Source organism: Chiloscyllium plagiosum, unplaced genomic scaffold (genome assembly GCF_037043375.1).
Source record: "Chiloscyllium plagiosum isolate Xiang-an unplaced genomic scaffold, Cpla_swu_hap1 HiC_scaffold_10, whole genome shotgun sequence".
Lineage (NCBI taxonomy): Eukaryota > Metazoa > Chordata > Chondrichthyes > Orectolobiformes > Hemiscylliidae > Chiloscyllium > Chiloscyllium plagiosum.
In genome coordinates this window covers 80924489-80943062 of record NW_028270148.1, presented here as the reverse complement: position 1 = coordinate 80943062, position 18574 = coordinate 80924489, and the positions used below count along the sequence as shown (strand labels likewise).

General features: G+C 39.3%; 1 protein-coding gene across 5 annotated transcripts in view; it reads right to left on the bottom strand.

The window, feature by feature from the left end:
* snx14 (sorting nexin 14) overlaps positions 1-18574 on the bottom strand; it is a 233237-nt gene that overhangs the window by 114666 nt on the left and 99997 nt on the right. For 4 of the 5 annotated variants that reach the window (XM_043696232.2, XM_043696228.2, XM_043696230.2 and 1 more), the window contains exons 15-17: positions 16539-16597; positions 14809-14835; positions 10021-10176 (exon numbers count right to left, since the gene is read on the bottom strand). In XM_043696232.2, coding sequence (XP_043552167.2) covers positions 10021-10176; positions 14809-14835; positions 16539-16597 — 242 coding nt within the window. The remainder of the gene's footprint in view (positions 1-10020; positions 10177-14808; positions 14836-16538; positions 16598-18574) is intronic. The other variant, XM_043696233.2, reaches the window with a different exon arrangement.

Below are 18574 nucleotides of genomic sequence, written 5' to 3'. Positions count from 1 at the left end.
ACAAAAACTGACCCATCTAAGGTACTTGAATTATAGCGTTTCCAATCAATATTGGGAAAGTTAAAGCCCCCATAACAACTATCCTGTTAGCTTCACTCCTATCTAGAATCATCTTTGCAATCCTTTCCTCTATATCTCCAGAACTTTGCGGAGGCCTATGGAAAACCCCCAACCTGTTTCTAATCTCAGCAGACAAGTCCTCATCAAATGTCCTTTCTGCCACCATAATACTGTCCTTGACTAACAATGCCACACCTTCCCCTGTTCTCAGATATAAAAACAAGAGGACCTCAAAAGGATTACCATGTCTGCCACATGCTAGTGGATGTAGAAATAACAGGGTATATCAAATAAATAATGTCGCTGTAGGTGCAGGGGGAAAGATTCAGATTCCTGGACCAATTAGACCAATTCTGGGCAAGATGGGACTGGTACAAACAGGATGGATTGCATCTGGACATGACTGGGACCAATGTCCTTGTGGGGGGGGCGCTGTTGGCTTGCGCTGTCAGGGAAAATTTAAACTAGAATGGGTAATGGGAACCTGAGGAGGGAGACAGAGAAAAGGGAAATATGGATTGAAAAGATAGCTATAAATGTGATAATGAAAAGTAGAAAGAAAACAAGGATGATTAAAAAAGTCATAATGCAAAGTAAAGCTAAGATGACTAACAAAGATAAAAAGACAAGTCTACAGACTGTGTCTTAATGCACAGAGCATTTACAATAAGGTAGATTAATTAATGGCACAAATAGATATACAAAACTATGACATAATTACAACTAAGACGGCATGGCTGCAGGGTGATAAGGATGGGAGGTGAACATCCAGAGGTATTCAACATTTAGGAAGGACAAACAAATAGTGAAAGGAGATGGAGTAGCACTGTGACTAAATGAGTCTATCGATGCAATAGTGCAGAAGGATACTGGCTCCCAAAATCAGCTGTATGGGTAGAGCTAAGAAACACCAAGAGATAGAAAGCAAGAGGTTTGTCTACACACCACCAAACAGTAGTGAAGGAAAGGCAACAAACAGGAGAGTTATAGATGTTTGCAATAAAGGTACAAAAAACTAATCAAGGAGGGGAAAATAAAGTAGGAGTGTAACGTTGATTATAAAAGGTTCTGCGACAAGAAAAAGATTAGTGAGGACAAATGTTGGCTCCTTAACTGTCAAAAATGGAGGAAGTTATAATGGGAATCAAAGAAGGGTTACCTCAGATTACAACAGGATCTGGACCAGATGGGCCAATGGGCTGAAAAGTGGCAGATGGAGTTTAATTCAGATAAATGCGAGGTGCTGCATTCTGGGAAAGCAAATCTTAGCAGGCTTATACACTTAATGGTAAGGTCCTGGGGAGTGTTGCTAAACAAAGAGACCTTGGAGTGCAGGTTCATAGCTCCTTGAAAATAGAGTCGCAGGTAGATAGGATAGTGAAGACAACATTTGGCATGCTTTCCTTTATTGGTCAGAGTATTGAGTACAGGGGTTGGGAGGTCATGTTGCGGCTGTACAGGACATTGGTTAGGCCACTGTTGGAATATTGCGTGCAATTCTGGTCTCCTTCCTATCGGAAAGATGTTGTGAAACTTGAAAGGGTTCAGAAAAGATTGCCAGGGTTGGAGGCTTTGAGCTATAGGGAGAGGTTGAATAGGTTTGGGCTGTTTTCCCTGGAGCATCAGAGGCTGAGTGGTTTACAAAATCATGAGGGGGATGGATAGGATAAATAGACAATGTCTATTCCCTGGAGTGAGGAGTCCAGCACTAGAGGACATAAGTTTAGGGTGAGAGGGGAAAGATGTAAAAGAGACCTAAGGGGTAACTTTTTCATGCAGAGGGTAGTATGTGTATGAAATGAGCTGCCAGAGCAAGTGGTGGAGGCTGGTACAATTGCAACATTTAAAAGGCATTTGGATGGTATATGAATACGAAGGATTTGGAAGGATATGGACCGGGTGTTGGCAGGTGGGACTAGATTGGGTTGAGATATCTGGTCGGCATGGACAGGTTGGACTGAAGAGTCTGTTTCCGTGCTGTACATCTATGACTATGACTTTAAATGGCAGAGGAATTGAAGACACATTTTGGATGTCTTCACAATAAACAGTCAAATAATCTCTCAGAAAGATCATCGGCCAAGGAGCAGGAGGAATTGAGGAAAATCAAGTTTGGTTCACAAAAAAAAGGGTGCTGGACAAATTATTGGGAATAAAAGCTGACAAATCACCAGGACCTAATAATCTACTTTCCAGGATACTAAAGAAAGTGGTATTGGAATTACTGGATAAATTGGTAGTTAAAGAGGAAATGGTGGACGCTGGGACAGTTACGTTTAAAAGATATTTGGATAAGTACATGAATTGGAAAGTGATGGCAGGGATATGGGCCAAACACAGGTAAGTGGGACTAGTTTAGTTGTGGAACATGGTCAGCGTGGACTAGTAGGACCAAAGAGTCTATTTCCATGCTATGTGACTCTAACTTCCGAAATCCTGTAGACTCTGAAGCAGTTCCTGCAGATTAAAACAGTGGCAAATATAACCTCAAGTTTAAAAAAAAAGAATGACAGACCAGTTACCCAAACATCAATAGTGGGGGAAAACATACTCGGGTTTATTACGAAAGACCTCTTTGCAGCAGTTTTGCTATCCCTCACCCAAACTTTTAACTTCTTAAACTATTCTACCTGGAGAATGGAGGCGAGACAAAGGGGGTGAAGTTGCAGAGTGGGGAGCAGAGCGAGCTACGAGGCAAGTACGGAGCAGAGCGAGTTACAAGGCAAGTCACGGAGCAGGAAGCAGAGTGAGCACAGAGCGGGGAGCAAAGCGAGCCACGGACCAAGTCACGGAAGCGAGTCAAGTCATGGCTGGAGCCCAAAGTGGGGAGCAGAGCAAGCATGGGCCAAGTCCCGGAAGTACATAAGGGCCGGAGCCCGAAGCAGAACAAAAGAACTATTTATTACTTTAATGACACACTTTTTATTATTAATCTGGATGTTATAATTTTGCATTCCCATGCTAGTCTTTCTTTTTCCCCTACTACTTCAATTCTTAAACTATTTGTGCTAGGTACCTTGTACTTAATATGGCGCTGAGGGGCAACACTACAAACTTATCCACTGCAATTTATCTACTGCACTCATTCGTGACAATAAAGGCTATTCTTCAAAGATGTGGCAAGAATCAGAAAGCACTAATAGGATTATGAAAAGTCAACATGAATTTATGAAAGGCTAAGCATTCTTAACTGATCTACTGGAGATTTGAGGATGTAACTAGTACAATAAGAGGACTAGTAGATGTGGTGTATCTGAAGTCCAAGAATGTGTTTGGTAAGATCTGACATAAGATGTTAGTTGGCAAAATTAGAGTTCACAAGATTGGGAATTATATACTGGCATGATAAAAAAAGTGTGCAGACTGGAAATAGAAGGAAATAATTGGTTTAAAAAAGGAACTGCAGATGCTGGAACTCAGAAACAAAAAACCCAGTCATTGCTAGAAAAACTCAGCAAGTCTGGTAGCATCTGTGGAGAGAAATCAGAGTTAATGTTTCAGGTCAAGTGACTCTCCATCAGGAACTGATGGTAGCTGGGTAAAAGTTGGTACTTATGCTGAAGATGGATTGGGGGATAGGCAGGGGGTGAAAAGTAAACTATAGCTGGAGCTAGAGCCCAAAGAGAGAGAACAGTTGGACAGACAAAGGTGCGGTTAAAGATCTGTCTGGGGCAATGAATATGTGATGACAAGGCCTGGGATAGGGACTTGGCCTCAAGTGCCGAAATTGTTGAACTCGATATTAAGTCCAGCAGCTGCAGAATTTCCAAGCGGAAAATGAGATGTTGTTCTTCCAGCTTGCACTAAGCTTTGCTGGATTGTTATGAAGGTGTAAAGGGTACTGTGCCTTTAAGAGAGTTAAAAGCTAGCAGAACTATCTGACACAGCACCAACTGTTCTGAACAAGGAAACATTTGGTTGAACAGATGGATTAGCTAGGTTGCCTGGAGACAAAAAAAACATTCAAATTTGGCCAGTTTAAATTATGCCCCAAACTACCAAACTCCAATCAAGTTTGAATTTAGTATTTTTATAATATTGACACCAATGAAACAATCTGATGCTTTGGGGTATAAAACTGAGAAAGAAATTGAACAGTTGGAGGAGAATTGCCAAAAGACCAATAGATGTAAGCTGCTAGTAAGAACTCCGAGAAGTACCTGTCTGGAAAAGGAGTTTGCACAGGAAAAAAGAACACCGACCTAGAAAGCAAATCTACAGAGGAAGATTCGACAGCTGGCTGGTTTTTTTGAAATTTGAATTTTTCTGTAAATCTTAATTGGGGGTTTTATTGGACCAGTATTTGGGGGGGGGGGGGGGGGTAAAAGATAGGTTTACATAAATGAGTTGCAAATAGTTATTAGTGAATTATTCTCTGTTAGACTTTTAAAAAATTAAAGATATGAATTTTTACCTTAAATGGTGACTTTGGGAATAGTTGTTTCCCTTTCGAATTTTAACAGCTTACAGCATGGGTTAAATCATTTCTGTATTGCAGGTTTAAATCAGCCTGGCGGGGGTTACCCATTGTTGTAATAGGATTACGGCAGCAAGCCTGAGACAGAGATGTTGTACAGGAAACAGTGGTGTATTGAAGTGGCAGGTGACTGGAAGCTCAGAGTCTTATTTGCAGACAGAAGGTGTAGGTGTTCTGCAAAGCAATCACGAGTTGTTTCTCCAGTGTAGGAGACCACATTGTGAATAGTGAATACAGCTGACTAGATGGAGTGAAGTGCAGGTAAAGCATCAATGTACCTGGAAGGTGTGTTTGGGGCCTTGGTGACACCTCATCTACAGTATTGCACATAGTTCGATCTTCCCACCTAACAGAGGATATACTTGCCACAGAGGAAGTACAGCAAAGATTCATTGAGCTGATACTAGAGATGGCAATCCAAACTCTCCTCATAGGATTGATTTGGCCTATGTTCCCTAGAATTTAGAAGAACTACGGGTGTTCTTATTGAAACCTATAAAATTCTAATAGGCTAGACAGCCTAGATGCAGGGAGGATGTTTTCCGTGGTTGGGGGGTATGGAACCATGGGTCAGTGACTCAGGGTTTGCAGTAGTATCTTTAGGATTGGGATGAGAAAAGATTCCTTCACTCAGAGGCTGGTCAACCTGTCGAATTTGCTACAAATGAAGGCTGAAGAAGTTGGGTCAATGAGTATACTCAAGAAAAGATGGATAAATTATTAGATATTAAAATGCATCGGGAGTTTAAAGAAGTCACAGGAACTGGATATTGAAATACAGGTTTGACATCGAGTCTGGTCTGCTGTTTAACATGATCAAAGGGTCAAATGGCCTACTCCTGCTACTAGTTTAAATGAGATATATATGTAATCTAATTAGCTGAGACAAGAGACATTGAAGCTTTATGATTTGATAGAATTAAGCTTCAAAATGCATATACCAGAGACTGAGGGTTCTTGTGCACAGCAGTAGTGTCCCAATCTCTCAGGTCAGAAGACCTAGATTCAAGTTCCACCTGCACCAGAGATACACAATAAAATCTTTGAACAGGTTCAATAGGAAAGTCTCTATATGAGAAATTGAAACTGGAAGCAGTTGATACTGTTGAGGATAACAGTGTGATGTCCATAAAAGGCAAAGCAGTACCTTCTAAACAGAGTTAAGGGAAATATATGAGAAATTTGACATTTACAGAATTATTCTAATAAAGCTTTGATTCAATGTGAACATTTCTACCTTGGCTTGAACACAGTCAATGACAAGAATAAACCATTACACTGCTGCTATTCAATGGCTTCATTCTTCCTGTAAACCAAATATTTCAATGCTTTTCTAGATCAGAATTTGAAAATTAGAATTGTAATTATGATCAGGACTTTATTTTACTTTAATACTTTTTTTGCTTTCTTTGCTTTCTTTTGTAGGTACTTCACCAAAAAGAACCCATTGGCAACAAGGTGGAGTTGAGGCCACTGAACTTGAGACAGGTACAATTCAAATTCTGTGACTTGTTAAGGTAGAGTAGGTGACAGAGGTGTCAGTGGGGGAGCAGTTTGGGGCCAGTGACTATAATTCGAACAATTTTAAAATAGCAAGAGAAAAGGATAGACCACATCTAAAAGTAAAATTTCTAAATTAAAGGAAGAGTAATTTTGATAGTATTAGGCAAGAATTTTCAAAATTTGATTGAAGACGAATGTTCACAGGTAAAGGGACAGCTGGAAATTGGGAAGTCTTCAAAAATGAGATAACAAGTGTCCAGAAACTGTATATTGCTTTTCGCGTGAAAGGAAAGGCTGGTAGGTGTAGGGAATGCTGGATGACACAAGAAATTGAAGTTTTGGTCAAGAAAAAGGAAGCAGACGTCAGGTGTAGACAGCAGCGATCGAGTGAATCCCAAGAAGAATATAAAAGTAGTAGGAGTTTGTTTAAGAGGGAAATCAGGAAGACAAAAAGGGTACATGCGATAACTTTGTCAAATAGCATTAAGGAGAATTTGAAGGGATTCGACAAATACATTATGGACAAAAGGGTAACTAGGGAGAGAATCAGCAAGGCCACCTATCTGTGCAGCCGCAGGAGCTGGGGGAGATACTAAACGAGTATTTTGGATCAGTGTTTACTATGGAGAAGGATATAGAAGATAGAGAACAAGGGGAAATAAATAGCAACATCTTGAAAAATGTTCATATTACTGAGGCAGTTGTGCTGGACATCTTAAAACACAAAAGGTGAATAAATTCCCAGGATCTGATCGGGTATACCGCAGAATTCTGTGGGAAACTAGAGAAGCGATTGCTGGGCCGGCTGCCAATATATCTGTATAATCGATAACCACGGGTGAGGTGCCAAAAGAAAGGTGGTAAGGAAAAGCTAGGGAATTATAGACCAGTGAGCCTGAAACGTGGGCACGTTGTTGTAGGGAACCCTGAAGCACAGGATTTACATGTATTTGGAACAGGATTTACATGTGTGTGGAACGGGAAGTACTAATCAGGGATAGTGAACACAGGAAGCAATGTCTCATTAACCTAATTGAGTTTTTTGAAGCGGTAACGAAGGGGAGATGAAGTTAGAGTAGTGGACATGATCTATATGGACTTCAGTAAGGCATTTGACAAGGTTGTGCATGGTAGACTGGTTAGAGCTCATGGAATACAGGGAGAACTAGCCATTTGTTCTGAAGATGTGGATGTATTTTAAGAGAGTTAAAAACAGCAGAACTACCGGACACAGCACCAAGTGTTCTCAATTAGGCAACAATGTAACACTTGGGCAATTCGCTCAATTAGCTCGTTGCCTGGCGATAAAAACAAATTCAAATTCAGCCAATCTATTTAAATTATACCCCAAAAATTGTCAAACTCCAATCCAGTGTGACTGTGGAAAATTGAACAGTTGAGACGAGAACTGACAAGCTCAGCATGTAAACAGACTGCCTGAAAAATAGCTCTCTTAAAAAGATACCTTTTTGATGATTGATGAAGAAATTCCTGAAGAAGAAAAGATAACACAGGAAAATCCTAATAGAAGAATTAAAGCTGCCTGATTTTGAGATAAGACGTCTTGTTTTGTAAATCTTCAACAGACTAGTATTATAGAAGAGAAGGTAGCAGATAGGTTAGAGTAAGGAATGGTAAATAGTTGTTAGCTAATTATTCTCTGTTATACTTTAAGAAATAAAGTTGTTAATTTTACTTTAAATAGTCCTTGGCCACTCGAATTTTACAGATTACTGAACAGAATAAATCTTTTCTGTGTTGCTAGTTTTAAATTAAGCAGGAGGATTACCCAGTGTCGTGACACATTTGGATACATAACCGGCTGCAATGAAGACAGAGGGTGGTGGTGGAGTGTTGCTTTTCAGACTGGAGGCTACAAAAATCAGTACTGGATCCACTGCTTTTTGCCATTTATATAAATCATTTGGATGTGAACATAGGAGATATGGTGAACAAGTCTGCAGATGACACCTAAATTGGTGGTGTAATGGACAGCAAAAGGTACAATAGGACCATGATCAGGTGGGCAAATTGGCTGAAAAGTGGTAATTAGGGTTTAATTTAGATCAATGAGAGGTACCACATTTGGAAAGGCAAATCACTTAATGGTCAGGTCCTCGGGAGAATTGCTGAACACAGAAACCTTAGAATACAGGTTTATAGCTCCTTGAAAGTGGAGTTGAGGGTAGATAGGGTGGTGCAGAAGGCATTTGGTATCTTGCCTTTATTGGTCAGTGCATTGAGGAAAGGATTTGGGAGGTCATGTTGCAGCTGTATAGGACACTGGTTAGGCCACTTTTGGAATACTGCATGCAATTTTGGTCTCTGTCCTATTGGAAGGATGTTGTGAAATTTGAAAAGGTTCAGAAAAGATTCACAAGGATGTTGGCACGTTTGAGCTAAGAGAGGCTGAATAGGCTGGGGTTAAGGGATGACTTTATAGAGGCTTATAAAATCATGAGAGGCATAGATAGGGTAAATAGACAAGGTCTTTTCCCAGGGGTGGAGGAGTCCAAACTAGAGGGCATAGGGAAAAAGTGAGAGGGGAAAGAATTAGAAGGGACCTCAGGGGCAACTTTTTCACGCAGAGTGTAGTGTGTGTATGGAATGAGCTGCCAGAGGAAGTGGTGAAGGATGGTACAATTACAACATTTAAAAGGTACATGAACAGGGAGGGTTTAGAGTGATATGGGTCAAATGCTGGCAAATAGGACTACATTAATTTAGGATATCTGGTTGGCGTGGACAAGTTGGATCGAAGGGCTTGTTTCCATGCTGTACATCTCTATGACTCTAAATGATAAAAATAAATCTTAAAACCATCCAAAGGGAGCTTGCAGTTTTCAGTAATGGACACCTTCACACCTTCAGTGCTATCAGGAACACATTATTTCACTTCATTTGCATGATGTGACTGGAAGTGATTTGGAAGTGAGAGAACTTTATAATAGTCAAACTTCAGTGCTTTACTAAAACAATCTAAATCTAAAATATGGAAGTGCCAGTGTTGGACTGGGTTGGACAAAATCAAAAAATCACAACACCAGGTTATAGTCCAACGGGTGTATTTAAAAACACTTGCTTTCAGAGCACTGCTTCTTCTCTCACTAGCACCTGAAGATTTTAGACAGAATTTATAAGGAAAACATCAAAAGGTCATACAACTTCTGCAAACAAATTGAATATCTTAGCCAGCTTAGATGTGTTCAATTTGTTCCCTTTGATCTTTTCCCTATAAATTCTGTGCCTATGGGTTTCCTCTCTCACTAGCACTTGATTAAGGAGCAATGCTCTGAAAGCTAGTGTTTCCAAATAAACCAGCTGGACCTGGTGTTGCGAGATTTTTGACTCAGTCTAAATCTAGCTCAAGCACAGTCAATACACCGACAAAAATAAATGATAAACTATATCAGCAAATAAATAGAACTCTAGTAAGAAGGATGCTATCCAGAAAAAAGAGATTTAGGAGAGCTGGTAAAAGAATCAAAAATATGAGATGTTTTACTGGGCTGAGAGTTGGAATGCCCTGGCGGCGATACACTGATTCAGTAATAATTTTCAAAGGGTATTTGAATGTTTACTTCAAAAGGAGAAGTTTGAAGTGCTACAGGGAAGGGGAAGGAGTGCAAGAATCCTCAGATCAGCACAGGAATGGTGGGAAGTTGGCTTTGTTCCATGCTAAATGATTTGGCACCAGATTTCTTTAACAACAGTTCGAAGACTTCATTTCCATCCATATTCTATGTTTCAGTTAATGCACTTCTGATGTTTTATACAACTGAAAATGGGTAGATAAAATATGCAAAATTTTTGTTTAAACAAACCATTTATCAAATACATAGACAAATGTAAACAAGCCAGTATAAAACCCAAACTATAGGACACAGACACAAAACACATGTTTTAATGGTTGGTGGGATAGACTTTTGACACAAATATCCATGCATGTTACAAAGGAGTGTGAATGGACCCTGACTTACGTTATAGCAGCAGGGAGAGAAGGTAAAATGCCAGATGGAAGTGTTAAGATTGACTGCACATGAGGAAAAACAGATGCAGATGAAGACCCTTGATTCATGGAGGCAGCTTGCCCTAGAGATGCAGATTCAGTGCCCCGTTTTAAATCCTGTTCGGTGCTAACCCACAAATTTTTGTTTTTTAAAAAAACATATCCAATAGGCAGCATTAATCAGTGAAAAGAGAAACAGATAGATATTAGCTTCAGCATTTGCATTCATTAACTGGAGCGCTCTATGGCCAGCCACAAGTTTCTGCATTCAATAACATACTGCTCTGGCAACAAAATTCAAGCAAAAATGTTTTCTGCCTTTACAACAAACTCTTGATTTAACAGTAATATTTCTAATAACTGCATAATTACTATTTGAATTTTCCCTTTTTTGTGACATTCATGTCAGTGCGAGAATCTCCACAGTCAAAAATAACTCTCAAATAAACATTTTTAATCAAAATAAGCCATTTTGAAATGTGACTATGAAGATTAAAAAGAAAAAATAGCTTGAAGAACCAATCATTTAAAAAAAATCTCTTATCAGACAAAATTCAATGTTGAGCTATATCAGGAGGTATTAGACCAGGAGATCACATGTTTGGGCAAAGAAGCAGGTTTTAAGGATCATCTGAAAGTAGGATGAGAGCTGCAAGGATAGAGATTTAGGACAAAAGGACTTCCAATGGTAGAACCATTGAAATGGGGAGCTTAAGATGTTAAAATTATAACAGCACTGATACCTTAACAGGGTTGTAGGGTGGAAAGCAAAAACAGCGAAAAGGCTGTGACATTTCATAATCAGGAGCCAGTGTAGGTCAGTTGCCAAATAGTGAGCAGAACATGGCATGTCTTAAGTAATTTGGAGAAAGTGAGGACTGCAGATGCTGGAGATCAGAGTCGAGCGTGTGTTGCTGAAAAAGCACAACAGGTCAGGCAGCATCCAAGGAGCAGGAGAATTGACATTTCGGGCAGGAGCCCTTCATCAGGAATATGCCCGAAATGTCAATTCTCCTGCTCCTCGGATGCTGCTGGACTTGCTGTGCTTTTCCAGCAACACACTCATGACTTAAGTAATGGGCAGAGTTTTGTACAATCTCAAATTACAAAGAGAAAGTGAGAGACCAACCAGTAATAAAGGCACAAAAATAGGATTCAGCAGAAGTAGAAACAGGGAGTCTCAGTGATCTTATTGATACATGTTTAGCAGTTTATTGCAGGGTCGAGCACAAGACAAAGGTTGCAAACAATCTGGTTTTGCTTCAAATAAACCGTCAGGGAGAAGGATGAAGTTTATCACTGGGGATCTGAGTTTGAAATGGCGTTGAGGGCTTCTAATATTTAACATGAGAAAAACTTTCCAGTGGAGAGCTCAAGGAGGGTTGGCGATTCAGGTACATTATCATTAGCATATACAAAGGAAATAATTCTGTGTTTGGGTGAATTTCCCAGCATCTGCATCTAACTGGGGACAAGGAGATATCTTTGGAGGATGCTAAAAGTAACAACGTAGCAAGGAAGAGAAACCAATGCAGATGGTCGGCATGGTGGCACAGTGATTCGCACTGCTGCCTCACAGCATCAGGGACCCGGGTTTGTTTCCAGCTCCGGCGACTGTGTGGAGTTTGCACATTCACTCCATGCCTGTGTGGGTTTCCTCTGGGTGCTCCAGTTTCCTCCCACAATTCAAAGATATGCAGGTTAAGTGAATTGGCCAAACTAAATTGCCCACAGTGTTCAGGGATGTATAGGTTAGGTGCATTAGGAAATGTAGAGTAATAGGGCAGGGGAATTTGTCTGGGTGGGTCACTCTTTGGAGGGTTGGTGTGTACTTGTTGGGCCAAATGGCCTGTTTCCACACGATAGAATTTCTATGATTCTCTGGCTAAAGAGGAACAGAAATAGGTGAGAACAGTTAACCCAGAAGTGACAGTGGAGAAACAACAGCAACAAACAAACCACAACTTTCATTCATATACATTCACATTAAGCAAAATTTAGAACAATACTGCTGGCATCCCAATTGCACATACCCAATAGATTATCAATCAAGATTCTTGATTACGCATCCCTGATTTAGTGAACCAAGCTTTTCATATTACCAGTGTGCATGCTTCATACAACACTGGGTCACAGGAAACTCTCAGCTTTGTCATTTATGTGGCGTTGACCATTCATTCTATGTTTTGACTTAGTTTATACCTGAAACCAAAACTAATGCATTTGTAACTTAAAATTAAGTCAAATTAAATTTAATCCTTACCAAGTTTAATTTTTAAATAAAAACTGTCATGCTCACATTCAGACCCAGTTGGTTAGACTGTTTGTAAAATGGACACAATGTCATTCTACCATTTTGCGATCAAGTATCCAATTTCTTCATTGAGCAAAGATCAGCAATGAAAGAGATGTGGTCTGTTCTTTTGGTCTCTCTGCCATTCAAAAACATTAAGTGCAGGGAGGGAAGAGATCTATAAGAGTCTTAACAGCAAGTCTAAGTTGGTTCAATTAAAGAAGCAATGTTGTTGAGCCTGATTCTAGCCTTTATCTGTCAAGTCAAAAATGTACTCCATGTATGCACGGTGGTTCAGTGGCTAGCACTGCTGCCTCACAGCACCAGGGACCCAGGTTCAATCCCACCCTCGAGTGGCTGTCCGAATTGAGTTTGCACACTCTCCCACTATCTTCATGGATTTCTTCCATGTGTTCCGGTTTCTGTCCATAGTCGAAAGATGTGCAGGCCAGGTAGATTAGCTGTGGGAACTGCAGTTGTAGGGATGGGGTGGGTCTGGATGGACTGCTCTTTGGAGGATCGGTGTGGACTAGATGGGCCAATGGCTTACTTGCACACTATAGGGATTCTATGATTTTATGATAACTTCATTTAGTTCAGAGATCAAGCAGAGAATTTCCTAGTCCATAAGAGTCAAACAGCATGGAAACAGATCCTTAGGTCCAACGCATTCATGCCGACCAGGTTTCCTGAAACTAAACTAATCCCACTTGCCTGCATTTGGCCCATATCCCTCCAAACCTTCCCTGTTCACGTACTTGTCCAAATGCCTTTTAAGTGTTGTAACTGTACCTGCATCCACTGTTCACTGCACATACGAACCAGCCACTGCATGAAGACATTGCCCCTCAGATCCCTTGTAAATCTTTCTCCTCTTACCTTCAAAGTACGATCCCTAGCCTTGAACTCCACCACCTATAGTGGAAAATCTTTGCTATTCCCCTCATCGTTTCATAAACCTCTGCAAGGTCACCCCTCAACCTTCTACGCTCCAGTGAACAAAGCCTGAGGCTAACCAGCCTCTCTTTATAACTCAAAACCTCTATTCCCAGCAACATCCTGACAAATCTTTTTTCTCTCCAATTTAATAATATCCATCATATAACGGTGACCAGAACTGTACACAACAGTCCAAAAGTGGCCTAACCAGCATCCTGTAACGGTGAACATGACACCCCCAACTCCTATACTCAATGGTCTGAGTAATGAAGGCACACATGTTAAATGCCTTCTTAATCACCCTGCATCCGACGAGCAGCAAAATCGACGTTTCGGGCAAAAGCCCTTCATCAGGATGAAGGGCTTTTGCCCGAAATGTCAATTTTGCTGCTTGTCGGATGCTGCCTGAATTGCTCTGCTCTTCCAGCACCACTGATCCAGAATCTGGATCCCAGCATCTGCAGTCATCGTTTTTACCTTCTTAGTCACCCTGTCTATGATGCAACTTTCAAATAACTATGTACCTGAACCCCTAGGTCTCTTTGTTTAACACTACTACTCACAGCCCTACCATTAACTGTACAAGTCCTGTCATTTTTCACTTTACCAAAATGCAATACCTCACATTTATCCAAATTAAATCCCATCTGCCATTCCTCAGCCCACTGGCCCAATTGATCAAGATCCCTTTGTTATGGAGCTCTCAGCTCACTGTTATATTCACACCGATTATGGGCAAAATCACAATATTACTATCTACCCATCTGTAAGTGCTAAATGCAGCTCTTTCAAGTTAGAAATGAAGAAATAACTCGAGTTTGTAGAACCATGTCAGGCAAGGACTGCATGTGTACAGCTAAACTGGTAAGTGCATGGAGCAAAATTACAAAAGTTACTCTTCATTTTTTTAAAAATGAAGTTAATCCTCAAGACATTAGGTTACTTCACAAAAGTGTTTTCTGCTACATAGTTCTGAATTACAAATAAGCTTATTGACAAACTGAACATGAGTCGCCTCAAAATATGGGATATGATCTTTTGTTTTGACATCATAAATTATAATACATTTTGGCAAAACAAATCTAGGACTTACTGCTGCATGCTAGAATTTGATGGTTAATGGTAGATTGCATAGAACGCTTACTTTCATACACGTTAAGTGATTTACTGCCATCTATTATTCATTATAGATATTAGAGACACAAAATTTTAAGTTATATATTTAAATTTCATTATACATAATATGGACCAATAGTATTTCTACTGTAGGGAGCAAAACCAAATAGAAAACCAAATTTAAAACATTGCAGAAAGCTGTTGACTAGGTTTAATTAAAGGGTAACCTGGAGACAAATTAAGTCTTAAAACAGTAAACTTCAAGATTCAGATTGTTATAAAGGCAGAAGCTTGTGTACAGTCCATAAGGCTATTCTGTAAAAATGTGATGCAATATGGACTATGAGGGTGGAGTGACATGCTGCTCCTGCCTGCAATAGGTATTTCTCCATATTGTGCATGCATACTTACCGAAAATCATCCAAATTCAGGCTACTTCTGCAACAAAAAACACAAGGAATTAAAATTCAGACAACTCAAGACAAGAAAAGATAGGAGAAATAATAAAAATACATTAATGAGAAAACCATTTTTCCTATATTTTACATCATTTGTTCAACTTTTAGCTTGATTTATTTAATGAATATTGATTAACTCAAATATTGAAGATCACAAAGACTATGTAAATCAATAAATATTTGGATTCACAATGCTGAACAGTCAGCTGTCAATACTTCAAAAGTTTATGTAGATTAAATCTTAGGTGTCTCTTTTAACCCACATTTCAGGCAAATTATAACATAAATAACATTACAACTATACAGTTGAACATAGATGTGCAGTGTAATCTATATTACACTCATTTTATGGTCTCAAAAGCCAGCTAATCAACGTATGCAGTCTCATATTCTACGCAGCCATTCATATAGCTCTTATTTTGTTTCAGAATATATCTGCATAAAAATAATTAATATATCTAGTGAAGATCAAAGGCTTCCAAAACAAGCCATTAACAGGCACGATCCATACATTCTGAACACTCAATGAGGGAACCAGGTAATAGATTCTGAATAGGAGAAAGTGAGGGCTGCAGATGCTGGAGATCAGAGTCGAAAAGTGTGGCACTGGAAAAGTACAGCTGGTCAGACAACATCCAAGGAGCAGGATTCTCCTGTTCCTCAATTGCTGCCTAACCTGCTGTGCTTTTCCAGCACCACACTTTGACAATAAATTCTGAACAGGTTGCAGTCCAGGACATGCCACAAAGAACTTGGTTGAAATGGTTCTGAAGGTTTTTTCAGGCCTGTTGGGTAAGGCTCCTGGGAATTATGAACAACAGTGGAGATCTGGGGTTATCATGTTGAGCTAATTCCACAGAAGTAATATATTGACGTGAGGAGCCCAGTGACACTAAGCAAGCTGACAGAAGGCTTTCATGAGGGTAGACCTGCCATGGACGTTAAATTTAGCCACCTTTCATATAGGTAATGCTTCTGTAGGATGATCAAAAATTATAGCCTTTGTACTTGCACTGAAGTGGTATCTGTCAAAAATCTGTAAACTGTGGCTAGTTTGAAAAGCAACATGAGTAACTACAAGAAATTATAGTCTGCTTACAAACATACATCTTAAAATTGCACAGAAAATTTATCACAAAGCCATTTTCTCAATTATTTAATAAATATAAATAATTACCCATTTAGCACTTTCAAAATAAAGCAGGTCGGGTGTATAATGAGATCTTGCCAAGTACATATAGTGCCATGGTGATATCCTAAAGCTGCCAACCTTATTGGTGTATAAGTTATGGATTATTAACATACTGTAGTGTACTTTTACACTGAAAACGGGTTTAAAATGCATCTGACAAAAAGAGCAACCTGTACACAAAAACCGTACTAAGCAGACTGTAGTCAATTTTATTTTGTTGATCCAGAATCTCAAATAAATTAATCGATACTCTTGAACACTGAATTTCTTTTACTTTGGACAGCTTACTCTATTTTGCAGTTACATGCATGGGGTTGCAAATTAAAATCTCAGTGACAAGTTACGGTAAGAACAGAAATAACTGAACTTTTGAACAAAAACCTCAAAGGCAACAGAACCACTTTAGTAACAAAAGGAATACAATCAGATAGACTATTAAAAAGTGGGATGTTGGCAGGAATTGTGCTTACCATTAACTCCTGCAAACTCACCTATTGGATTTGGAGTTGCGTGTTGGTGACTCTGCCCCTTTCAACAAATATCTGAAATACTGTGTGGAAGAAAACTGACTAAACATTACTTGCAATCCTGATAATTTGTAAGTGACTCACATCTAAAATTTCAGTTGTGTCACACAAGTATCACTATTAGCAATTAGGTCCCTTTGTATGAGTATAGTTCTTTTTAAAATCGAGTGTAATGCAAAAATCTACAAACTCAGCACAAGGACTGATGAAGCTACAGTAAAAGTTCAATCTATATACACATTTTTACAACATTTTTCTATATTCTTGCTGTATTGGGAACATCAAATTTAAAATTAACATGCTAAAGGTAAATTTTTGACAAATTAATTGCCCATTGTAGAATAATCAAATAACCAGCGACTGCAAGGGTCAATGGTACAGTCAGCTCCTGCTTTTTTACACATATCTCTTACAAACCTCTGCTGAAACACTATCCTCTACCTAAAATATTTGGCCAAGCAACCTATCTTCCTCACTGCTAACACCCCATGTTGGTTGCTGTGAGACAGAAATCAAGACCAGTTTGCCAATACTACCAGCTCGCTAAAATATTTTGAAATCTATAGTGCAATATGTTGCTATAAAAAGCCCCATTTGTAAAGAAGGGATGTGTGTAGGCTTGGCCATAAGCAACCTCATCCTGACACCAGACAAGATGCACTATAGTTAATATCGAGTTTATGACCTGAAAGGATAGTGGAAGCATATACAATAATTTTCAAAATGAGGTTGCAAATAAAAGGGGAAATTTATAGGATTATGGGGAAAAAATAAAGTGGAGTGAGACTAAATGGATAGCTTTTTCAAACAGCCAACACCGGCAAGGTGGGATGAATGCCCTCTGTGTGTTATATGATCCAAGGAATACCAATATCCTCAAATACCATGTTCAGTCCTTCTACACACAAAAAATGCCTTGAGCACCTTCAATAAACATTAAATAAAACCAATACTGGACTGCATGAGAGAGTAAGCATTAGCAACTGCAACTTTGTCTCAATGTAAACATGACACCCTCACGAAAAGGAGTAGGTGTCGGTCCTTGTCCCATCGAACCTGTTCCACCACTTAAGATCATGGCTGATCTGATTATAACTTCAACCCACATGCTCTTATATCCCAATAAAGTTCTGCCTTGGCTTGCCAAATATCTATCCACTTCAGTCTTAAAAATATTCAAAGAATCTGCTTCCACCATAATTTCAGGAAGCGTTCCAAATACTTATGACCCAAAGAGAAAAGAATTCACTTCATATGTTTTAAATTTCTTTTTTATCATAAACAGAGACCACTAATCCTAGATTCTCCCATAAGAGGAAACATCTCTTTACATCTATCCTGTCAAGACCACTGAGGATTTTGTGTTTTAACAAAGTTGCTTGTTACTCTTGTAAAGTACAGAGTATTCATTTCTAGACTGTTTAGAGGAAAAATTGAGCAACCTGTCCAATCCAGGTGTTAATCTGATAAACATTCTTTGACCTGCTTCCAATGCATTTACGTCCTTCATTAAGTCATGTAATCAATATAATATTCCAGCTGTGGTTTCTCTAGTGCCCTGTACAATCGAAGCATAAATCACCTTATTCTTGTATTAAAGTTTTCTGCAATTCGTAACTTTCTAATTGGCTAGGAGCAAATTACGACAAATGCTGGAATCTGTACTGAAAATAAAAAATGCTGCAGATCACAGTAGGTCAGGCAGCACGCAGGAGAGAAAGCAAGCTAACGTTTCGAGTCTAGACAACTCTTCATCATCTAGCTGAATAGTCATGTAGATTCAAAACATTAGATTGCTTTCTCTCCATGGATGCTGCTTGAGTTGCTGTGACCTCCAGCATTTTGTTTCTAATTAGCTACCCTTGATACTTACTTATCAGCCATGATCTTAATAGATCATACTTTTAAGATTCATGCTCAAGGCCACACATCCCTCTGCATCTCTCAGCTTTGCAATCCCTCATCTTTAAGATAATATGCTGCATTTTTATTCTTCCTGC